Source organism: Myodes glareolus, chromosome 4 (assembly GCF_982192425.1).
Source record: "Myodes glareolus chromosome 4, mMyoGla1.1, whole genome shotgun sequence".
Lineage (NCBI taxonomy): Eukaryota > Metazoa > Chordata > Mammalia > Rodentia > Cricetidae > Myodes > Myodes glareolus.
In genome coordinates this window covers 12,858,957-12,884,009 of record NC_142029.1, presented here as the reverse complement: position 1 = coordinate 12,884,009, position 25,053 = coordinate 12,858,957, and the positions used below count along the sequence as shown (strand labels likewise).

The window sequence follows — 25,053 nt, the reverse complement described above, 5'->3', positions numbered from 1 at the left end:
CCAGAGTCCATGGATTGACCCAGTGACTTCTCTGCCAGCCACTGCCTTAATGTGGTTCCTGGGTCCTTGTCATGTGTTGTTCTTTTTAAATTTCCAGGTTACTGTTAGGGGAGTCACTATGTCAAGACCATTGCCCTCTGGCTTCTAGCTGCCGCTGGTTTCCTTTCACTAGTGTAGTTTTTGTGTGGGGCCTCAGGCTGGCTGCTATGGGTCTTCTCAGTGCTACAGCGGCTGTGCTCTGGTCCCTGTTGCAGAGTTTTTGTTACATGCTTAGAAAGGCGTGTTTTTTTTTCTTAACTCTGAGCACCTTTTAGCTTTGATCTGACCCTTGAAATAGAATCCTTCTTTACATTTGTCTGATCATTCTTAAATGTCATGTTTGATTCTTAGCAATATTTAAATCTGGTACTGCAACAGATACCTCACAGTTCATAAATAACTTTTTGAATGCAGTGTCTCATCCCACCAGTGCTTGAGGTCCTGAGTATTTTTATTACCTTCATTCTTTAGGTAAAGTCAAAGGTTATTGGGTTAAGTAAGTTGCTCATAGTTATGATATTCACAGCAGAGTCTGAAGAAAACCCAAGTTTTTTGAGCTCCAAATACTTTCCTTTGTCCTCCTTTGTTGTCACACGTGAATTGGCTTCTAGAAACTTCCACAATGAATAAATATATCATGCCACTTCTTATATGCAACCCCTTCCTGGTAGATTTGTTAAGAAAAGCAGATGCATGCTCATTAACCCTGCTACCATTTTTCATCTCTGAGGTCTAACTTTTTTTTCCTAATAACACATCCACTGGTCATGGTTGGACTGAGGCTCTCCTGAAAGAGAAAGGGGTAAGAATTTGTTGTTCCTGTCCTTTATTAAGTGCCATTTGTATGCACATGCCAGTGAAAAGTCAGAGGTCAAAGATTTAAGGATCTATGTGGGGGAACTTTGCTTTCAAAAGAAAAATCAGTTATTCTTCACCTGCTCCCGGGAATGGCACAGGACTCTCTCTGTCCTTCCACTGAATTTGGTGACATTCAGAAACATGAAAACAACAAACACCTAAACCAAATCTTTTGGCAATAGTTGTTTTATTCTATGTACATAATGAGACATCTAGTAAAGATTTTGATACGGTGCTTCCTGGTGTAATGCAATTGTGCATTCCCTGGTGCAAAGTATGCCCCCAATTTATCCTTTACAATCTCCAGACCAGAAGAATGCAACAGGGAGAGGAAATGCATATATATATTTAAAAAAAGGAGAGGGAAGGCAGGCAGATCAAATCTCCTCACCCTCCATGGTCTGCAATTCAGATTTCTTTCAGGTGGCTGGATGAAGGTTGCTGAACAGTAATCAGTATTTGACATGGAACAGTGGAGATCATCTGTCTTTGTCCCTCTTAGTGTCCCAGGCAGACATTGCTTTGGAACATCTGGCATTTGGGCCTGGGTGGGGGTTTGGGCCTGGATGTGCATGGACGTGGGTGGGTACTGTCTGTAGTTCTTCTGTCTAGATTTATTTTGCCTGTTCAACCACAATCTCAAGTTGTCTTCTGAGTGGGGAGGCAGCCAAGAGGTGGTCATGCCAGACCCTGGCAGGATGGTTCCTCACCTTAGGGGAGAAGTTACTCTCTCAGAAAGCTGTAAACTGTCCTCCTTGGGAGTTGAGAAGGGTGAATGCTATTTATACTACTTTTGAGGGCATTCTTTCTTTCACACTAATATGTGAGAGGGATGGGGGGGAACTTGAAAATCACAAATTTTGTGGGAGACTTGCTAGTAGAATCCAGGCCTTTTCCTTGCAAGAAGCAGTTCTTTTCATTGCCCCAAGTGCTGCAGGCCTGTTATCTTTGCAATTAGCACATATTCTCCTTCCTGTCTCCATCTTGAAAACAGGAAAATGTTTGCTTCCTGGAAATACATAGCCACAAACCATCTGAGCAAGTTTGCTTCTCTCCCAGAACTTTTAAAATATGTGACGCTTCCTTCCCTGGCCCCTCTGGCAGTCTTTTTGCCCCTTTGCCTGCCAGGCGGGTCCTCTTGAATGTCCGCATTTCACCTGCTTTCCTTGACTCTGCTTGCTAAGTAGCTTTACAAAAGGATGTCATGAGTATGTCCTAAAGAGTTTTTCTAAACCTTTCAACTGTTCAAATGACTTCACTTATGGTTGACATCACTTTTCAGAGTATGGTACTGAACCCCATAATTGATTTTTATAGCAAAAACAACCAGCCCTGGTTAGTAGAAAGTGTTTTATGCATGTAACTTAGTTTAATCATGTAGTTAAGCAGAACAACTTAAAACAAGCATCTATCAGCTCTGTCCACTTTATGGTTTGGGCATCCTTGAACATTACAATGATGTCAAGTTGGCACGCTTTATCAAAATGAAAGGCTGGGAGAATAAAGTGGCTACATTTAGAAGACATGATGAATTGTGAAATTCAAGACTCCTAGGAATTTTTCACTTTAAGTACCACGTATAACCTGAACAATTCAGCCTTGCTGGGGTCAGAAACCAATTCTGAAGTCTGCTGACCAGTTTCAGCCCACTGGCTCTTTCTCACATCCTGGAACTAAAAATGGATTTTACATTTTTGAATGGTTAGAAAAAACTCAAAGAATAATATCTCATGGCACATGGAAATTATATGAAACTCAGTTTAGCATTGACCCATATCTTTATTGAAATATAGCATGTCCACTCATTCACATGTTGTCTGTGGTTACTTTAGCACTGTGGCAGGTTGACCAATGAAAGACCATGTAACATGCAGATATGACCCCTTGCAGTGGTTCTCAACCTTCCTAGTGCTATGACCCTTTAATACACTTTCTCATGTTATGGTGACCCCAATCATAATTTTTATATTGCTGCTTCATAACTGTAATTTTGCTACTGTTTTGAATCTTAATGTAAACATCTGTGTTTTCAGATGGTCTTAGGCAACTCTTGCGAAAGGGGTCATGGCCCACAGATTGAGAACCACTGCTTTAGCATTGCTATTCCCTAGTCATACAATCACATTAGCTTTGGGGGTTTGGTAAAAGAAAGAATACATTAAAAACAAGTACCACGCCCTCAATGTTATCTCCTTTTCTTGATCAACAAAGTGAAGTTGATCTGTTGTCCACTATAAAAACATCGTGTCCAAGGTCAGATAATAAGTGGAAAAATTAGTTATTAATATGCCTCATCTACTTTATATCATGTCACATATAGTATCTATTTTTCTCTCCATTCATTGGTTGATTAATTTAGATAATTCTGCCACCTGTGCCTAAATGTTGTCCCTATGTGGTATTTCTTAACCACATTGTGAGAAGGAGTAAGGTTCCCTCTGTCCTTACTGCTTGTTGACATTCTTTGAATTACTGTGACACCTTGAGCCCTTAGCATTCTTGCCCATAGAGGGCACCTATGCCTGGATTCTCAATCATCTTACCCAAGTGTTAGTGTATTTTCATGGTAGCTTCTTTGACTTCCACCTGTGCAACCTTAGCTCTGCCCATCTATTCTAAGCCCATGAGATATATCCCTCTATACAACTTGTGTTGAAGGCTCCACACCTGTGGTTGGGGCTCAGTTTTCTGTGAAGCTTGGGAGATATTTCAAAAGCAAATTCTGTTGTTCTTCAATTTGTTGTTGTTGTTGTTGTTTAGGCTTACAAGGAATGGAAGATCATTTCCTCATTCATACCGTCATCTGACTCCAGAGAGGAAAACTGGCCATTGGTTGAAGTTCCCCTGGAGAAATCAAACTCCTCTCAGGCTCGGCCCCTTATGGTGAACCCAGAAATGTACAAGGTGAATGTCTGTAATTTGTTCACACAGAGATTTAATATGGAACCAGCAAATAAGGCTTGGAAAGAAGATGAGATGAAAAATGGAGCCTTGCACCTGGCTGGCCTTCCATTACATTGACAGTGGGAATGGGGAAGGAAAGGCAATGTTGTCTGACCCCTCCCTCTCTGCAGAGCATAGAATGATGGAGGAGGAAGGGCGTCCATTCACCTCTGGAACCCAACTTTATTCACAAAAATTGGTGAAATCACAGAATGTGTCTGAACTGGTTTAGGAGTAATAATAGTTGCTATACAAGTCATGACCGTCTTAATTTTAAAAAGCAACTCTCTCTCTCTCTCTCTCTCTCACACACACACACACACACACACATACACACACACACATAAAAAAAACAAAAACAAAAACAACTTAAGGGAAAAGTAAGTCACAACAATTGTGAGGTCCTGATATCCTTCTCAAAGGTTAGCAGTAATTTTTTAAAACTTAATTTTAAAGAATGTTTATTTTAATGCTTGTTTATGTGTGTTTGGGTTCCTGTGGCAGGAAGAGGTTGTTGGATCTGCTGGAGATAGAATTACATTCATTCATGAGTTACCTGTTGGGAACTTACATGACTGGGAGTGGAATTCAGTCATCTGCAAGAGCAGCTAGTGCTCTTGACTACAGAACAGAACAAACTCTCTAAAACTTTTTTTTTTTGATGGGTCAGTGAGATGGCTCAGTGGGCAAAATGCTTGTAAGGCAAACCTAACTACCTGAGTTCAATTCCTAGAACCTATATAGAAGGAGAAGGAGAGAACTAACTCCACAAAGTTGTCCTGTGACTTGTACACGTGTCCTCACATGCACATATTCTACACATACAAATAATAAGTAAAATTAATTAAAAAAATAGCTTAGTTTTTTTTTTACTTTTCTCAGATCAGAGTAAACCCCTTAAATCATGTTCACACTGTCACTTGGACACAAGACTCACCATCTTTGTCTTCAATCTTATTGTTAGCTACTCAATGGAGAGCTGAAGCAGCTGTATACTGCCATCACACGGGCTCGGGTTAACCTCTGGATCTTTGATGAAAACCTAGAGAAGCGGGCTCCTGCTTTCAAATATTTTATTAGGAGAGATTTTGTTCAAGTTGTAAAGACAGATGAAAATAAAGGTAAGATCTCATTAAACTATTCTTGCTGTTGTAGATGTGTCTCTTCTGTTCTAACGGTCATGTAGAAAGGGCAGTTTTTATTGTTTTGTGTTTTATAGAGCTGAAGATTGAACCTGGGCCCTTATGCATGGGAGGCCAAGTGCTCTACCCTGATTTGTGCTTCCAGTCATGGGGTGTAGAGTTTTGTTTTGCTTGATAGCACCCTCTCCATGCTTTTCTCAGAAAAAGCATTTTAGCTTTTTTTATGTTAAAGTGCCTGGTAAAGAGTGTTTGTGGTGCATTTGGGGTGAGTTTTCTACTTTAGGGAAATCCGTTATTTGTCCTTTAAAAGCGAGTGATTTGGGTACTGGCTGCAGGAACTAGGTCACAGTGTTAAATACTAAAAACTTTTGGGTAGCCTGATTGAGATTGCCTATCAAAATGAAAACCACATAGTCCTAGTTGTAATAACAAGAAAATGAAAGTAGTCCAAGCATCCAGTATGGGAAAGGCTAAAATGCCATACAATTATTAAAAGACTAAGATGGATTTCTTCTTATTGATATGGAAAGATGTTCAAGATGTGATATATAAAAACAAGAAAAATACAAACAGTATAGAATGATCCAGTTTTAAAGAACCTTACATTAACACAAATACAAAACTATGTACATCAGCATAAAGCAGAATAGAAACTCTACATCTCCACAAATGTTATGTGTATGTGCATATGAAATCTGTTTGAGTGCCTATGACTGTCAAACCAAACTCAGTTTGCACACTGGTACATTAAGAATTAGGTTAGTGAGTGTCTTAGTTACTGTTCTATTGATTTGAAGAAATGCTATGACCAAGGGAACTCTTACAGAAGAAAGCATTGAAATGGGAGCTTGCTTGCAGTTTTAGAGAGTTAGTCAGTGATCATTATGGTAGTAAGATGGCAGGCATTGTGTGGGAGAGTAGCTGAGAACTTTACATCCTGATCCAAAGTAGCAGGCATCAGACAGAGAGAGACACCGGGTCTGGCATGAGCTTTTGCAAACCTTAAAGCCCATCCCCACACCTCTTCCAACAATGCCCCACTTCCTAATCCTTCCTAAACATGTCCACTAACTGGGGATCAAACATTCAAATGTATGTGCCAATATGGGCCATTCTCATTCAAACCACCACAGTGAGATTAGTTGGACTGTCTGAATTCTGAATGTCACAGCACAAAGACCAAGAATTCAGATAGCAAAAAAGTCATCATTTGTATCTATTTAACTCCTGGTTATTCAGGGCCCTATGGTGAGCAGGTCAGGATAAAGAAAATGCATAAATACATATTTGCACAGCTGCTACTTCTGAAGTAGACTTTACAGTGTTCATCTTTGTATAGGTCTTGTGGTTATGTGTTTATTGAGTAGATGTGAACATCATTTTCTTCTCCTTAGTCTATAATACTATAGACTCTATAGTATTAGAAGGGTTTAAAAATTATATATTATTATTGTCACAATTTTCAAAAACTAGCTAATTAATAACTAAAGTCCTCTGAGTAAGATAGCCATGAAGAAAAACAATCTTCCCTATATGGAGAAGAAAACCTTTTTTTCTTGAGATTAATGAGTTGGTTCCTCTAGGCTGTGGTTAATTTCTCTAAGGGTTGTGTATTTCTCAGGAAGAAGCAGAGCTTATCTACTGTAGAGAGGTTTGCTGGTTGCCTGACTATTTCTGGTTATTGCTCATAGCTCAGTTGGGGACCAGAATCCAATCTTCTTTTCCTAGGGCCCAACTGTTGGGCTATGGTGAGAAGGGTTGAAGGCTTAAAATTAAAATCTCATCTTCTCAGTGACCTTGCCATCTGAGTAATCACATGACCTTGTTCAGGCCCAATTTCCTTATTGTGGGCCCTTTTCCCTTACCATTAAAAGGAAAAGGAGTGGGTTGGCCTCGTATATAATTTTCAATTTATCCTGCAACTTTTTTTTTCCAAGACAGGGTTTCTCTATGTTCTAGGACAGCCTGAAACTCACTCTGTAGACAAGGTTAACCTCAAACTTAGAGATCTCTCTGCCTCTGCCTCCCAAGTACTGGGATTAAAGGTGGGCACCACCACTTCCTGACTCACTCATATTCCTTTTAATGACCCAGTATGCTCTAGTACCCACTGGAGGGATGATTAAGATAAGTAGTTTTACTTAGAAGGTTAAAATGTCCAAGAACGACAGTTTCTTTTGTATCATGGTAGCAGTATGAGCACTAGAGTAAGGGCAGTCTTAACCATAAGCTGTGGTTGGACACATAGACTCTTCCAGTGCATGTCTCCAGTCCAGGGGAATGTGAGGTGAGTATGGCAATGAGACATTTTGGAATTCTTTAGCATGGTCACCTTGTCCTCTTCAGGTGTGGGATGGGGTTGCTGTGGGACTGTACTCCCACCTGGTGCATAGAGGCCTCACTCGGGGCTGCAGTCATTGTTGCACTGTGCTTCAGAAAACTATTGGAAGGAAAGCAGGGAGGGAGCAGGCTGTGAAGTCTGCTTGGTCTCTGATCCTTCTGGTTGAGATCCATTGTTTCTTTGTTTGCAGCCCATTAGTCTAGGCATCTCTGGTCCCTTTAGTTTTGATCTGGCTTTCTGACATTGTCATGGCATTCACTGTATCTCTGGTACTTCATGAACTGTGCATTGCTGTTCGTTGCTGGTAACATTCTGAGGGCCATGGGTGGGGAGGGCTGGTATAGCTACAGAAAGGCTGGTATGGAACAGGAAGGACAGACTGTAAGTGGTTATAGTAGTGTTTTCCCACCCACAGCAAGGTGTTAGGCTGTCTACTGTGGTGAGGACAACATATGCACTTGGATGCACAAAAATGGATTTTGTTCAGCTTGGAATTTTTCAGCTTTACAATGGTATAGAATTGATACACCAGTAGAAACCATATTTTGAATTTTCATCTTTTCCTCAGCTAGTAATAACTGGCTACAATTAGCAACCACAGTGTCCTGGGTTGCTAAGACATGGTATCTGGTAAATTAGTTGTATTTAAAGCCCTTTTGAATTATGATATTTCCAGTTTACTGTGGGGTTTGTTGAGATGTAGCTTCATCAGAAGCTGAGTAACATGTATTGTAAAAGCCTGTCCTCTTGTCCCATGCTGAATTCTGAGAGCTTACTAAGAACTAACTGGTTTTTTATTTTCAAGGAATTAATAATTGCTATGTGTCTTCTTGTTTATAGCTACAGTCAAGAAAAGTAGACCAGAATTTAAAAAGCAAATTATGTCTGTTTCTCACTTCCACCTCCTCCTTCTGAAACATACACCAACCTGTTTTGGTGCTAAAATACTTCTTGATGAAGTCTAGAAGGTCAACACAGTGCATTGCCTGCAATACAGCAACAAATGGGATTTCTCCCATTTCTACCAGCTAGAAGGCCAATATCAAGGAGTAGGCGGGGTTAGTTTTTATTCCTGAGGCCTCTCTTGGGCTTCCAGATGAAGAACACCTTCTTACTGTGTCCTCACATGGTCTTTCCTTTGTGTGGTGCATCTCTCTCTCTCTCTCTCTCTCTCTCTCTCTCTCTCTCTCTCTGTCTCTCTGTGTGTGTGTGTGTGTGTGTGAGAGAGAGAGAGAGAGAGAGAGAGAGAGAGAGAGAGAGAGAGAGAGAGAGATAGGTATATATCCTGATCTTTTACTGTGAGACTGGCTTAAGGCCTATCCTAAAGACTTCATTATATAGCTCTGGCCTCCAAAGAAAGTCCTATTTTGAAGTAGTAGAGATTAAGAATTTGGCAAATGAATTTTGGGGGCTATAGTTTAGGCCAAACAGATGTAAGTCAAGGGTTACTGCCTAGAGAAACAAGCTCACTTTTCCCTTTCATTTTAGCCTTTGACGATAGCATGTTTGTTAAGACCTCAACTCCTGGTGAGTGGATCACACAAGGAGACTATTATGCCAAGCATCAGTGCTGGAAGGTAAGGAGCCGGGGCCAGAAGCCAGGGTGAGGACTGTCTGTGACTGCTGGCCTTGGCAGACCTCATGGGAGGGTTTCCCACTATCACATTGCTGACTAGGACACAGTGAGGGTGACAGTGATTGTGTCATTCTGCCCTGTTCCTTTCCAGTCAATACAAGCATGGTAGTCCTTCATTTCAGCAAAGTGCTGGCAGATAGATAGATAGATAGATAGATAGATAGATAGATAGATAGATAGATAGATAGATAGATATAGATAGAGTGTCATGGTCTGTCCCCTGCCAAGGGGCTCTCCTATTTATTTCCATGATTGATTTTTGCAGCTCAGCTAAACCCTCACAGTCCCAATCTTATTTTATTTCTTCCCTTTGTCAGTTGCAGTTTGCTGGAGATGTTCCCCTCTGTAGCTGCACAGTGTCTGCTTCAGCAGCTCCGGACACCCCATTATCAGCAGCATCCCACACAGGAATGAGGGCAGGCATTAGCTTCTTTAGGATCTCTTTTTAGATTCAAAGTCCCCAGTGGACTTCCTCATGCTTCTCCTGGTCAGTACTAGGTCACACGCCCTTCAACTCTGCAAAGTCATCTGGGAAGGTAGTCCTCCTGACAGCTTAAACCTTGTATATAGAGTAGATTTTTTGATCTGGCAAGAAAGGAAGGAGAATGTTGTGGGTAGCAACAGTATCTACCACCTCTGGCTGAGCTCAGGAGCTGACTGCTGGGCACCTGGATGACTGGGTCGCCATGACTACAGCTGAAAGCAGCTGCGCTGGCTTTGGCTAATGGCTTTCTTTCCTTTTCTGCAAATGGATGGGGTCCAGCTTCTCAAGTGTCCCAGAAAGATGTCTGCTGCTTTCCTTCCATGTCTGAACAGACACTGTGTGGCTCATTCTGTTGCTCTAGCAACTCTTATTGTTGGAGCCTGTAAGCTAGGTCTGAGTGAAGGAACTAGACAGTCGTGAAGACCCTAGGACTGTAAGTCAGAATTGATTATAGACAGAGACAGAGCACCTCACGTTTCTTTAGCCTCAGTTCCTAGAAAAGTTTTGTTTGCTGTGATAGGAAATAGTTTACATGTACAGAAAAGGAATCATATCTGGGTTTCTCATAACAGATAACCCCACCCAAACAGCGGCTTATCACAAGTCATCTGCGCAGGTCTCTGGACTAGAAGTTTGAACCAGCTAAATAGCTGCTGGACCCACCTAGGGGAATTCGTGTGTCTGCCCTTGGCCGCCATTCAGTTGTATTCTGTTTCTGGTGATTGACTGGTTCCTGGCTCTGGTAATGGGGGGTGGGTGTGGAGTCACTAGGATTCTTGGAAAACTTGTCCCTGTTCCTTCAGCAGATCAATTTGGGCTAGTTCATATTATGCCAGTGTTCAAAGAAATATGTCAGTCCTGAAGGCCTGTTCTTAGAATTAGCCCTGTGGCACTTCTTATGAATTCTCTTGGCTAGATAAGTCAGAGCCCACATTAAAGGACAGGGAGACAGACAGACAGACTCACTATTGCTGGGGTAGATGCAGCAAAAGTATATTCAGAGGAATGTGGCAGAGGTCAGAGGTGTGAGGGGCTCTGGTCAACCTTTTGATTTCTAGCAATGAGGTGAAGAAAAAAAACCATGCTATTATAGATTTGGTATGTATGAAAGGTTATTTTCAAAATATGCAATATTTAGCTGTAGAAATTGATAGAGCCCCAAAATTATTCATTATTGATCCTTGTTATACTTGGAAAGAAGCACTGAACATTTGGCTATTGTTGTAAAACCAAAATATTTTTTGGCAGGGTGGAGGGAGGCAGCAGGGAGGGAATGGCAAGGCAGGCTGGGCAGCAGCAGGTGTGGGCACCAGACTGGAGTGTTATAATATAAAGTCTTAACTCTTCATTCCTTTCAGAACATCATTGATGTTGCCCATATGTGTTGTCCATGGGTTTCCAATTATTTATCCCATTAAAAATACCTTTTGAATGTTTGAATCTAAAATTTTTTTAGGGGAGCCGGCACAGATGAGAATGTTATAAAAAGCCTTCTCCTCGCCCGACTTTATTTTGACCCCCGCTAAAGGACTTCAGGACTCAGGTGGCTTATTGAGTTTTTGGCTGCATGTCAATGAATGTGTCAGAACCACCATGCAAGATCATTCATTCAGCAAATAATTGTTGAGCTATGGGCCAGACATTATATTTAGATCCTAAAAATATGATGGTGAACAACAGTGATACATAGACAAGTGCACAGTTCAGCAGTTCCAGGTGTCACAGATGAGAACCAGCTGTCCCCAGAGCCACCTGTCCTGGACACAGGAGGTCAGGGAAGCCTTCTTTGAGAAAGGGTCTTGAGCTGAGATTGTAGAATAAATGAAGTGAACTAGGCCGAGGAAGGAAAGGGGAGCATTCCAGCTGGAAGAGTGCATGCAAAGGGCCAGCTGGGAATGCGGGTGGACAGGAGCAAAGAGCATGAGTGGGAGAGGTCGCTCTGTCTGATTTACCACAAAGCACCACTCAGTGTCTCCCGTACCAACATTGAGATCTAATGCCAGGGCAGTGTGAGCCTACTGCTTCTGTAGCTCGTGCTCTGAGGCAGTGCAAGACCTCCTGTTTCAGAGAGCAGCTTTTCTGCTGGCCAGGATTTGGGTTATGCTTGGAGACCTTTGACACTACTTTGCACACCTCTTAGTCAGAGGTTTGTTGACACAAGTTTGCATGCTTCAAGGATCTTAGGTGCTCTGATGCCATCTCTACTACATTTCTATGCCACCACGTCCACCAGCACACAAGTTGCCACTATAGCTAGCAACCATGTCAAAGCCCAGAAAAGCTGCTGGGTAATTTTGGGCCCATTGCTCCATGGCTCTGACTAAGGTTGCTACTACATACAGTGAGGAGGGGTATGCCTTCTGCACGTGGCCGTTAGAAGATTATACAGAGTTGGTGTTGTGGTGGCCTATAGATCTATATGTTGTATTCACTTTCTTCATGGCTACTGACTATTTACTAATGAAACCTTTGGGTTGTATTAGCTGGTCCCACAGCTGGACTCTGTCTTTGGAGACTCCTCTCTTTAAATCACTTGTACTTTCCTGCTCTTCCGTGTCAGATTGGGCTGGGCCAGACACAGGACTCTGTCCATAGCAACATAATGCATGCATTAATTCTTGTTCTGTTACCTCCATTACCTTGCTGGGAATCAAACCTTTGGCCTATTCCAGGTTGCAGCTAAGTGTTACCAGAAAGGAGATGCAGTTGAGAAGGAGAAGTTGGCCCTGGCCCACTACACTGCCCTGAATATGAAGTCAAAGAAAGTCAGCCCCAAGTAAGTGTCTTAGCATTGGTTCTCATGCTCTCCGATGAATGCGTCAGGTTGGATATACTGGCCACATTTCATGACAATGCTGATTCTTTCCCTTTTTCCCAGGGAGAAGGAGCTGCAGTATTTGGAACTGGCTAAGACTTACTTGGAGTGCAATGAGCCAAAGCTATCTCTTAAATGTTTGAGCTATGCTAAGGAGTTCCAGCTCTCTGCCCAGTTGTGTGAGAGGCTGGGAAAGGTATGGCCCCAACCCAAAGGTGCTCCTTGAATAATGGGGCTTCATCTGAGTAAATGGAGGGTGGGCCACAGTCTCTGCTTGTGGCAGGAAGAGACTCCAATTCTTAAAGGAAGGAGAGGCTGGCCTTGTCATCTGTGATTCTTCTTTTTCCGCTTGCTCAAGAGTGTGTTGTATGTGTTTGTGTGTCTCTCTGTGTATGTGTGTTTATCCACATCTGTGTTACTATTCAAGTCCTGAAGTCAGTCATAGGGAGGCCAAGTCACAGACCCAAACCAGATGGATGTTAAAATATTCTTGCTTTCTCTTTGCCTAGGTTCACAGTCTGAAGTCACTTGAGTAAGTAGTTTGGTGTATGTATACGTGGAGGGTTTTCTGTGTTTCCAGTAATTACCTAGATCATGATGGTCTAATCTGCAATCATGTGCAGCTACTTGATAGAAAGTTAAGTTAATTAAAAGAAAGTAAAGTTAAAAGCTTGACCCTCAGTGTCACTAGTCATATTGTGAATGCTCATCATTCCAGAATGGAATCATTACTCAAAGCTCTGTTGGGCAGAACTTCCAGTGTGGAACACAGCTTCTTAGTGATTAGCAAGCTGACAGTGGGACACAAATGGCTACTTGTCTGTAGCAAGATTAAAACAGGAGAAGAAAGTGAGAAGTTAGAAATTGTTTGTAGCTACATTGCATTGCTGTAACATCCAAGTTGTGGTCATTTTCTCAGCAGTTCCTTTGTTTTGTTTTTTGCCATTTGTGTGTGTGTGTGCCTGTGCCCAAAAGTGATGTCAGGAATCATCTTACATCTCTCCTTCACCTTACTCACTGAGACAGGGTCAGTGAATCAAATCCAGAACTCACTGATATGGCCATTTTGCTTGCTAGCTTGTTCTGGGGATTCCGTCTTTTCTTTCCAAAACCACTTTCTCACTGGGCATTTTAGTGGGTTCTGGTGATCAGAACTCTGGCCCTCAGGCTTGTGTAGCACACACTTTCACTACCGAGCCATCTCCCTAGCCCCACAGTTCCTTGTGAGGGTATCAGTTGTGGTGCAGTAAGAATTTAAAACAGTCTGGCAGTTGCAAAAACTGTGCTAGAAAGCATGGGGCTGTGAACTGTTGTATTTTCTACCCAGGTTTCCTACTCCCTATTTGAAACATGGGTTTCTGTGTATCAGTGTAACAGTTTCTAGGATCCCTAACACACCCTGGATATTGAAATCAGAGTGGGGAATGGGGAATGAGACCTACTGAGAAGTTGGAGTTGTGGGCCCCATGTCAGTGTCTAAGAAGGAGATCAGCCCCTCCCAATGCTGCACCCTTGGCTCCATGTTTGTTATCTCTGGGAGATGGAGTAGAACAGGGATATACATTTTAGTGGGAGTAGATGTTCTACATTCTAGGAGTTAAGATAGTTTCTATACTTTCCAGTTTCTTTAGTCTCTGCCCTCCAATCTTTGGTGTTACCATCTAGAACCCCAATAAGAGACTACAAGATACAGGCCTTGCCTGTCACTTTCCCCTTTGCCTCCCAGTACTGGCCATGGGAAAGGAGCTAAGTACACTTGTCTCTTTAACCTCAACCTCAGCCTCACATGCTTGCATTGCTGAAGACTAGATCGTGGTGTTTTATATACACATGGAATTTAAACTTGTCTAAACTTACCTTGTTCTATGCTTTGGTTTTCCACCTTGCCTCTTATGTTAAGCTCTGGCTGTGTCTCTGACCATGGTAACATTGCTGAGTGAGTGTTCTCTGTATCACTACCCCCTTTCTCCAGTGATGAAAGTTCAGGTGTGGTGTAGCATGACTCAGTACACTGTACCCATTTGTGATATGTTGCTAGAAGTGGCCTGTAGCCCTGGGTCCTTAGACACTGCTATCTCATTTTACTAGGTATGACCACTTTGCTGTCCAGAATGGCAATGCCATGTTGTATGTAAAGATACTGTATTCGCTATGTCCTTGACCATGTTTAGCAGATTCTTATTTTTGCAAGCTTCTAGATGTGTCTCTCTGTGGATTAAATTTCCACTCTTCTAATTGTTACTGCAGCTTTTCACATTTTTCTATTGTAAATGGCAGTTTATAGCCTTCCAGTGTCTTTAAAATTCTATTTTCAAAAGTCTTTGTAGCTATAGGATTTTTTTTTAATGTTCCAGAACTGCCAGTTCTTATATGGTAGCTTCTAGTCAGATATGGCTACTTAAGATTAATTAAAATTAAATAAAATTTAAATTTCAGGTTTTAGGCTACAGTACCCCGTATATCAAGGTCTCTATTGAGAGTTAGTTAGTGACCAGCAGATTGGATCACACAGTAATGAGAAACATCTGTTCTCATAAAGAGCTGTTGGACAGTACTGCTTTCGGTGCTGAAACTGGTTTTCTTTCTTGCCTCTTTTCCCTCTTCCTTCTTTTCCTCTATTTTCAGTGCTGGGAATTGAACCTGGGGCTTCATACACATCTTAAGCAAGTACTCTATCACCAAACTGTATTCCATCCCTGAAAATTGTTTTTCTTAGCTTTATGTCATGAGACTTTGTGGAGCAGATTTCAAGTCTTAAAATTCATTAACGTTTCTCTTAAGATTTGAATTGTTAGGTTTTGTTGGGAACATTTTACTTGCAGGTCACAGATATTCCCATACATTTTTTTCAATAATTTTTGTATCTAAACCTTTGAACTTTTATTTTTTTATGTATGTGGGTGTTTTGCCTGCATGTATGTATGTTTACTGCATGTGTGCAGAGTCGGAGGAGCTTAGCAGAGGACATTGAATCCCCTGGGAGTGGAGGTACAGATGGTTGTGACCTACTGTGTAGGTGCTGGGAATTGAACCTGGGTCCTCTGCAAGACAAGCAAGTGTTGTTAACTGCTGAACCATCTCTTTAGCCCCTGTATTTAAATCTATAATTCACCAAGACTCCATCTTTGTATATGATGTGACCTGGAATTTAACTTTCCCCTTTATTTTTTAAAAGGAATTAGTTTTTATATTATCTATACTAAGAAATAAATACATAACCACTTTTACTATTCATATGTTAGTTTTTTTTAAGATTAAGACAGTCTAGAATACTTTAAATAAAAGCAAAACTTTACTGTTGTAGATAAGAGATGCTGCCTATTTCTATAAGCGAAGTCAGTGCTTCAAAGATGCCTTCCGGTGCTTCGAGCAGATCCATGAATTTGACCTTGCACTCAGGATGTACTGCCAAGAGGAGCTCTTTGAGGAAGCTGCTATTGCAGTGGAAAAGTAGGTGGTTTTATTCCTTCGTATCTTTCTGCCTTCTCCCTTCTCTCAGGGGATGGCCTGCTGTGGTAGGTACTCTGATGCTTCTGAAGTGGCTGATCTGTCAATCTCCCTCACATGAGAGGCTGCTTCAGTGCAGTCTCAGAGCTCCTTGAGAGTGGACTCTGCCTCTCAACCTCGTTCTTAGCTCTGACCCATCATCACAGGAGAGGACTGAAGATGAAGGATGTGTCCGGGCGTGTTTATAATAGGATACACTGACTTTAATCAGTGGAGTGTTATCAGTGTAGCATGATTCCAGTCATGCACACCGAACAAAAGAGAAGAATTGCAAGCTAGATAAAAAACAAAGACTGCTACAGCCCTGGTGTTTATATAGCCACCGTTATGTCCTTTTAAAGTGTCACAGTCATGTTTGTCAAAGCTGAAACCCAAAATGGTTATTATGCTTTGGTTTTCTGTATGCATAAATTTTTCCTGGACAATGAAATGTAACATGAAGGGGCCTGCTTGTTGGGGTTTATGTCCTGCCCAGTTCCCCACAGCCGGCAAGCCCCAAAGAAAACCACACAGAGATCTCCATAAATTATAAAACTGATTGGCCCATTAACTCAGGCTTCTTATTAGCTTTTGTAGCTTATATTAACCCATTATTCTTGTCTGTGTTAGCCACATGGCTCGGTACCTTTCTCAGCAGGGCAGGTCTCATCTTGCTTCTTTGGAGTCTGAGCAGAACTGGTGGAGGGAGCTTCCTGCTTCCCAGAATACTCCTGTTCTCTTTGCTCCACCTCTACTTCCTGTCTGGTTTTCCCACCTATACTTCCTGCCTGGTCAATTGGGGTTTATTTAAAACATGATTGACAGAATACAGACAATTCTCTCACACCAATGAAACATTTTTAGAAATGTTTGTGTGCCGACAACTTTAGGTCTTTTCTCTAATATCTGCTCATGGGAGTTTTATTTAACTTTCTTTGCACTGCATTTTAGAGAGACTTCTCTATTCTGCTGATAACAAATTGGCATGTGTACTTTTTTGTCAGGCCTGCCAACTGCAAATACTGACTTGGAAACTCAATATTAATTATAAAAGTTCAGCCTTAGCTTAAGCTTGTTCCTAACTAGTTCTTATAACTTAAATTAGCTTACATTTTTTAAATCTCCATTCTTGTATGAGACTTTTTACCTCATCTGTACTGCCCATTCTGCTTCCTTCACCTCTGGCTGATGATTCCGCCTTTCTTCTTCCCAGAGTTCTCTCTCTGCCTGGAGTACTGCCTGTATTCTCCTGCCTAGCTATTGACCATTCAGCTTTTTATTACACCAATCACAGCAACACATATTCACACAGTGTACAAATGTCCTGCAACACTTTGTCTTTGCAGATATGAAGAAATGTTAAAGAACAAGACCTTTCCTATTCCCAAACTCTCCTATTCTGCCAGTCAGTTTTACTTGGAAGCTGCTGCAAAGTACCTGAGTGCAAATAAGAGCAAGGAGATGATGGCTGTCCTTTCCAAGCTGGATGTAGAAGATCAGCTGGTATTCCTGAAGTCTCGGAAACGCCTAGCAGAAGCGGCAGAATTGCTTAACAGGGAGGGTCGGAGAGAAGAGGCTGCCCTGTTGATGAAGCAACATGGTTGCCTCCTGGAGGCTGCCAGGCTCACTGCCGACAAGGACTTCCAGGCCTCCTGTCTCCTGGGGGTTGCCCGCCTCAATGTGGCCAGAGATTCTGACATAGAACATACAAAGGCTATTCTGAGAGAAGCACTTGATCTCTGCTATCAAACTAGCCAGCTGTCTGGCATTGCAGAGGCCCAGTTCCTGCAAGGGATTATCCTCAGGGACTTTCAGAAGCTTAGAGATGCCTTCATCAAATTTGACATGCTCAACCACTCAGCAGGAGTGGTAGAAGCTCTCTATGAAGCAGCCAGTCAGTGCAAATCTGAGCACCAGAAGGTTCTGGCCCTGGCTCCAGGGGGCTTGGAAGTCCTTCTCAACCTGGTCAGGGCCCTTAACAATGTGACAAACAATGCTGAGAAGGAAATGGTCAAATCTTGCTTTGAGTTCTTTGGAATTTCTCAAGTGGATGCCAAATATTGCCAGATAGCCCAGAATGACCCTGGGCCTATATTAAGAATAATTTTTGACCTGGATTTCACCTTGAGTGAGAAGAAAACTAAAGAACACTTCTTAATAGTGACTGATCAAGTGAAGTTAGCCCTGAACAAGCACCTCTTGAGCAGACTGTGTCAGATCACACAGATCCTGCTGGGAAAGACCTACCCAGGGGTCTGCACGAGATTTATCGTGGGTCTGAAATGTGAAGATGAGAAGTGTGAGGATTTCCACAGGCCCCTCAGGCGCTGCGAGGCCAAGTGCATGGTTCAGTCAAAAATGCACCTGGTGGCAATCAACGGATTGCTTCTGGAAGCCAAGAAAGTATTCCCTGAGGTCTTAGCTGAAGAACTTGAAGAAATAGACTGTATTTTGTCTCTAGATACATATGGCCTTTGCAAATCCTTCCTAAACCTCCTCTTCCCTCGGCATTTTCATCAGAGAATGCTGTCTGAAAACCCTATGGCATGCAGAGAAATCCTAAAGCCAAATTACAAGTTCTTCCGCTCCTTCCGGTTTGCCTTGAAAGAGTACATCCAGGACCTTTTTCATAAAGAAAGTGCGCACAGCCGCAGGGAGTCCACAGACCTGTGGCTGAGTGCCATGCAGGCTTTCCTGCTGTCCTCCAGCTACCCTGAGGACTTTGAGAAGCTGCTTCACCAGGAGGAGGACAGTTACAACCGTGAGCTGAAAGCTCTCGAGTCTGACAGCGAGGACAGAAACAAGGGCAGGGGCTGCAGAATGAGAGGCGTTGAAGGGAAATTTGGCATGTTGGTGCCCAACAGGGAAGATGAGAATGTGGAGAAGTCTTATCTGTGCTTCATCAGGCTGCTGGAGACTTCCATGGACCAGCTCTACGTGCATAGGAACCCTGAAGACTACAAGAGGCTCTTCTTCCGCTTCATGAATGTCCTCATTAGGAGATGCAAAGCGCCTCTGGTCCCCAGCATTACCAACACGGTGGTGCTGCTGGAGTTGCAATTCATTCACTGTGGCGTGGTGCTAGCCCGTCTCTGGAAGAATGCGGTCTTGTGCCTCCCCAAGAGCTACATTGCACTCTTGCACTTTTGGGAGTTTCTGTTCAGCAAGAAGGACAGGGATTCTGGGGACGTGTTCTCCATCATCCAAGAGTACAAGCCGAAGGATGTAGCCAGAGCCATCCGGGACTTCCGGTCCCACCTCTCCTACCTTGTCAAGGTGTTGTGTGGTTACGAGAATATGAACTTCAATGTCTTGCTTGATGCCTTCAGTGAAATAGAGTATGTGATCTCAGGGGAGGCGGAACGGACACTGGTGCTGTGTTTGGTGATGCTGGTGAACGCGGAAGAAGTCTTGCAGCCCTTCTGCAAGCCACTTCTATACCGCCGTTTCCGGGAGATCGAGACAAGGCTGCAGTTGATGAGCGTGAATTGGCCAGACCAGGTGCCCAAGAGGCTGCTGAAAGTGGTACAGCGGGTGCTGATGGCAGTCAGTGTGAAGTCTGTGGCCGAGGCGCTGCAGGACCTGCTCTTTGAGCGAGATGAAGAGTACCTGGTGGATTGTCACTGGCGGTGGGACAGTGTGCATACCAAAGGCACTGTGGTCCGTGGCCTCTGCCATGAAGAGGTCAGACTGAACCGCTTGCTCTGTATGGGCCCTGTGGACCAGTTTGCTGATCCAGAGTGGGATTTTGGTGAAGATGAGACACATGAATTAGAGGAGTTGGCCCTGGAAGATCGAGATCATTTTCTGGCTGCCATCCTTTCCCAGAAGCAGCGAAAAGCCTTGATCCAGCGCAAGCTGCGCAGAGCCTGCCTGGTGGTGTCACTGTGCATCAGCTGGAGAAGATGGATCCAGACAGAGCACAGCAGGGAGGAGGCTAGGGAGCTCAGGGCTGGGAACTTCAAAAGGGCCGACGTCGACAGGACCCAGTGTGACCTGTGTGGCGTGAAGTTCACCCGCAGCCCCGAAAGTTACTTTAGTCCTGGCAAAGCATTTGAGGGAGCATCAGAGGCTGTGGTCATTTCCAGGGCTGAGCTGGAAGGGAGAGAAGGTCGAGAGAGAACCAGTGAGTCCTATGAGCAGCACGTTCGCTTGGAAGGCCACCGGAGGCAGCAAGCAGCCTACCAGAGATATCTGGAATTTTTCCATGAAAAGGTGGACCCAGCCATCGAAGAAGGCAAAGTAGTGGTGCAGGACATTGAGCAGAGCATCTGGATCCGTGGTCATCTGGGCTCCAAGGAGCAGAGCCACATGCTGCAGAGGAAGGTTCAAGAGCACATCAGAAGGGTTTCAGATCTGGTGGAAGAGCTCTACAGGCGGAAGGCCTGGGCTGAAGGTGAGAGCCCGTGGGGATTGGTCCAGGGACTGGTACTTAGGGTGTGGAGGTGGGATGTTAGTATTAGCAGAAAGACAAGAAAAGACTTTTCTCAGATTCCAGCAAAATCTCACTGTTGAGGCCATCCTCAGTTAAATATGTGTGATTAGTGTAAGCTGAGATGGTTTCTCTGGGTACTTCAGATGAGAAAGTGGCTTGCTGTCTAATGCTATGGAGCAGATACAGAGAGATGTTGAAAGTCGTGAGAAAACTCCTTGAGGTGCCCTTGCGTTACTCACCTAGTGATCTTTCCTGAGCATCAGCAAGATGCTGAACCCTGGGTAGGAACTGAGAACACAGATCTCTTCTTGGGGTAGCCTTGAGTCACACTCAGTGTGAGCCTGTAATAGTAAGCTCTCTCGTCTGCTCTGCAGTCGGGTTTCCCCTTTGCTTCTTTATTGGCAGTTTCTTAGCAGCACTGGAAATTAGCATAAAATAAACAAAGTTACTTTGAAGAAGTTCTGTATTCAGTCACTTTCCCCACGTTAGGGCTTAATGACCTTTTGAATGCAAGTTTCCCAGAAAGCTTTGCTTTTGGCAGTCCGCAGATGCACAGCTGTGGGTCTGGGCTAGCATTTAAGGCAGCCTGTGCTTGTGCTGGCAGAGGCAGCTTTGGGATGTGGGAGAGTTGGCATAGTGCTTAATGCTCTAATACCTGAAGCCATCTCTTTACTCAGAGCCTCTGTTCTTTGGTTTCTGTAGCCGAGGAGGTGATGACTCAGCAGGTCAAAATTCTGACTCTGTCGGTCAAGAACGCACAGGAGTGGCTAAAGAAGACAGAGTTCCGCTTAAAAGATGAAGGTAAGGCCTGTTCTCCTAGAACAGGTGATACTTTGGATCTTGTGAGTTCTGGTACTGCTGGCTTCCAGGTGAGTGTCAGGTGGGTTTGTCAATGATGTTAGGAGTATCTGCCAAACCGTTAGTGATAGAATTTTTCCATCTGATGAACGGCATTATTCTGGGCTTGTACTTGCTCATGAGTTATTATAGATGTTCAGTCATCGTTCAGACTCAGCACAACAACTCCCAAGGATAGGTAGTCCTGTAGAGCCATCCCTTGATAGGAGTGTTTGCCTATGCGAGTCTATCATGTTAGCCAGTGGGGCTCTACAAGTGTCCAGTAGAGGCCAGCATGGGCAAATGACTAGGAGGGTTGCAGAGGGCTTCACCTTGTGGAAAGTTTATCAGGTTTCCTAGCAGGAGTCAAACTATTCTGTGATACAAGATTTCTTCCCTCTTGCCCTTTTCAATGGCTACCCCTTGAGCCGCACCACATTTCTTCTTCCTCTGAGTGTTTTGTCTTGCTTGGAGACCCTTCTAGATGCTACTGGAAAACCCTGACCTCAGAATTGAGGAAAGCTTGGAGAAACTTGGTACAAATGTCTTTGCTATGCTGTAGTCCCTTCTGGGTACCAGGACTTTGTGATTATTTCAAAAGAGATAATTGTCATATCAGCTCAAGGAGCCAGCCTATGAAGCTTTAACACTGGAGAAGGGGGTTTGCTTGAGTTCTGCTTGGGAAGCAACACCAGTACACACTGGAAAGTTCTCTTCTCTGCCACCCTGGCAGAGAGCTTCATTTCTTTACCCTAAAATAATGATTTTAGAAACATCAGGTTTTACCTGGATGTTAAACTCTGTTCTGTGGTAGAAGAGGAAGTTGCCATTTTCATGTGAGTTTTGCTTTTTTGCTTCCTAACTAGGTATTGTTCAGGAAGAGGAATATGAAAACGAAGTTGAAGACTTTGGTGAGCTCCGCCCTAGAAGGCGTTCCCGGAAATGTGGAAAACAGAGAAAATACTAACATTTTCACACAACTATTGCCTCTTAAACCTCCAGAACATTCCATCCTGTTTTAGAATTCTAAATGCTGGGGCTGAAGAGAAACAGAACATGAATTGGTATTTAAAAAGGACAGCCACCTTTGCTCTTCACTGCTATTGCCCAGTTAGTGATGGCGTAGGGTCAGATTGCTCCCTCAAGTGCAGGGACCTCCAGTTTTTCAAGTTCATGTCTAACAGTAGCCCTGCTCCCCCAGACACCACACATGCCCAGTTATGGGGGGAAGTAGTTGAAAAGAGTGCTGGAACTTCTCTGCCCAAAGCTCAGGCTCCCTGGCTTGTCACCACTGCGTGATGAGTCGGCAGCAGAGGCCTACGCATGTAAGATTGGCACATCTCATCCTGGAGTGCCCCTGCTCCAGGTCAGGAAATCCCTCTGCGGATCCCTTATCTCCTGCCACACTGCTATAAATCAGCAAGTAGAGCCAAGACTTTTTGTGCCCAGAGTTCATTTGGGCCTTGCCATCAGCCACCCTGAGCCTAGACTACCTTCTGGTTGTCTCAGTGGCGTCTGTGGTGTATTTTCCTTTTCTCTAGCAACTTTTCTGCCACCCCCTTTGTGATCATTCTCAGCTACTTGTGCACGTCATGGTTAGACTACCTCAGAATGTAGTCAAGCGTCCGCCCAGCAGCCTTTGGACGTCCTATTCATTTGAGAAACACTGAGAGTGTTTCCAGCCTGCTCCTAGGTGGTCTTGCTTTTGCCTTGTGTAGATGATATGAGAAGCGCCTTGTGTATACTTTGCATATCTATGTTTTTTGGTTCTTCCCCGCTATATTTGATACCCATGCTCAGGTTGACAGCTTGAGTTTCTGCCCACTGGGCTCTTCAGGTGGGGAACACGGACAGAGGAGGAACCAGTCTTCTGATGGTGTGTCTTTGGGATTTGGCTGTGGATCACTGCCATGTGGCCTATAGGCCCTGCCAGAGGAGTTGCATGAGGTTTATGTTCCCCTCCACTCACTGCCAGCAGTTCTCAGCCTGGGCACATTTGGGAAGCCTTCCTTCCTCTGATGGTCACTGCCTGCCCTCTTGCCACTCAGCCCAGGCTCCCATGGTCCCTGGAGGCTTCGTCTCACCACAAAACCTGCTTTTCTTCCACGTTGCTGCTGCTTTCACCGCTCACTGTTGCCCTCCATCATCTTTCTAAAGATGTATTTCATCGAAATGTTTGTTTGGTAATTTTATTAAGTTATGTTTCTCATTTTCCAGATTTTTTTTATAAACTTGCCAGAAAAAAAATCTAATCAAATATTGCTGTCCTATCACAGTTTTATAAAGTTACAGCATCTCTCTTACCTGCTGTTGTCTTTTGTTTATTTACAATTCCCTTTGAGAACAAATGTGTGACTGTTGGTGCTGGCTCCCAGGCTGCTGGTTGTTGCTGACTTCCTGTGCCTGCTGAGATGGAGAAATTCAAGGTCAGAGAAACATAGCTGAGTGCAGGCGTTTATGTGTTGCTGAGGACCAGTCTTGTACAAATTCTTTTCAGTCTTGGTGCTTCTATACCGTAGGGTTTGAAGTGCATGGACTTTGTCAATGCTGTATACCAAGGCTTCCCCTCTAGCAAGGATCATGGCCCTAGAAGGTGGGAGACCTGGAATCAGATTCCTTTCCTGCCCATAGTGAGCTGAGTAACCTGAGATGATCCATTCAGCACAGTGTTCAGGTGCCCCCCCTTCCACAGGGCCTCATGACCTGGTGGTGTAGGAGATCCGGTGCTGTAAGAAAACAGTGATGATAGAGAGAGAGGCCAGTTCATGACTGACAGCAGCACTTGTGTACCCCAGCGGGGCCTCAATTTACTCTTTAAGAAATTGTCCTAAGATCTCTTCCTACCTGACAGTGGAGGCCTGTAAGTTGTAGAATTTGAATACCTTCTGGCCTTGGTGCTGTGATGTCCATGTTCACTTACATGAGGTGGCAGGACATGATCATCTGAGTTGGAGCACGCCAAGTGTTCCATCCTGGGATTTAGGATTAAGGGTCTCAACTTTCCTGGGCCACTGCCATCACTGCGGTTGTGTGAGCACCTGGGCTAGGGCCTGTGAAAAGGGCGAGATTGTGGATAGCTAGGACTCACACTCCTCCCTCACAGGAAGGACCTGCAAGCCAAACAGCGGGGTTATTCCTACAGCCTAGGAAAAGAGTTTCAGACCCGAGTTTCAGACTCTCAAATCTTAACAAAGCAACTTGTGCATTTTATGCAGTCTTTATATGAAGCATTTCATTTGTATTTTTAAATGTTATTGGCTCAGAACACGGGAGCCACAGGCAGGAGAATGGCCACAAGTTCAAGGCCAGCCTGATCTGTATAGTAAGTTTCAGCTCAGCCAGGATTACATAGGTCATGTCCCCAAAACTCAAAGAATATGGATGAAAGCTTCCTACACCTACCACTCTTTTCCCATTCTACTTCATACTATATTATGAAAGATCTCACGTGTGTGTGTGTGTGTGTGTGTGTGTGTTGCAGTCATGCATCCAAACCCATTCCAAACAGCCAGACATGCTGCTTCCTGTCCCCAACCCAGGACGTCAGCAAGAAAGAGACTCAAAGCTCTGCAGGCAGGGGCAGCTGGAAACTAGAATGGACCTGGTGTCTTAGTGTTTTTATTGCTGGGATAAGCGCCAGGACCAAAAGCAACTTGGAGGGGAAAAATATTTCATCTTAGAACTCTCAGGTCACACTCCATCCCAGAGAGAAATAAAGGCAGGAGCCTGAAGGCAGGAACTGAAGCAGAAGCCACAGTGGAGTGCTGCTTACTGGCCTGCTCTTAGGACTTTTCCGTGAGTGGAGCCCACCAACATCAATCACTAATCAAGAAAATGTACTACAGACTTGCCTATCGTTTATTCTTACAGAGACATTTTTCTTTTAATTGAGAGTCCCTCTTCCCACATGACTAGCTGTGTCAAATAGACTAGCCACCACAATGCAAGTATGGATCCATTTTGCAGATTTGGGGCACAGTGCTGCACTAGCAGTATGGTCGTGTCCCCTCTTCTGGGTCATTTCTCCCCAGATGTAG

At 43.8% G+C, this 25,053-nt stretch overlaps 1 protein-coding gene across 1 annotated transcript in view; it reads left to right on the top strand.

Moving 5' to 3' along the window:
- The window catches only part of Trank1 (tetratricopeptide repeat and ankyrin repeat containing 1), an 83,500-nt gene extending 60,181 nt beyond the window's left edge, over positions 1-23,319 (top strand). Inside the window, exons 15-23 of the mRNA XM_087905108.1 lie at positions 3,658-3,801; positions 4,805-4,961; positions 8,812-8,900; positions 12,116-12,219; positions 12,322-12,454; positions 15,563-15,708; positions 17,091-20,140; positions 20,882-20,980; positions 21,883-23,319. Coding sequence (XP_087761234.1) covers positions 3,658-3,801; positions 4,805-4,961; positions 8,812-8,900; positions 12,116-12,219; positions 12,322-12,454; positions 15,563-15,708; positions 17,091-20,140; positions 20,882-20,980; positions 21,883-21,983 — 4,023 coding nt within the window. The 3' untranslated portion in view covers positions 21,984-23,319. The remainder of the gene's footprint in view (positions 1-3,657; positions 3,802-4,804; positions 4,962-8,811; positions 8,901-12,115; positions 12,220-12,321; positions 12,455-15,562; positions 15,709-17,090; positions 20,141-20,881; positions 20,981-21,882) is intronic.
- Positions 23,320-25,053: the final 1,734 nt, after the last annotated feature.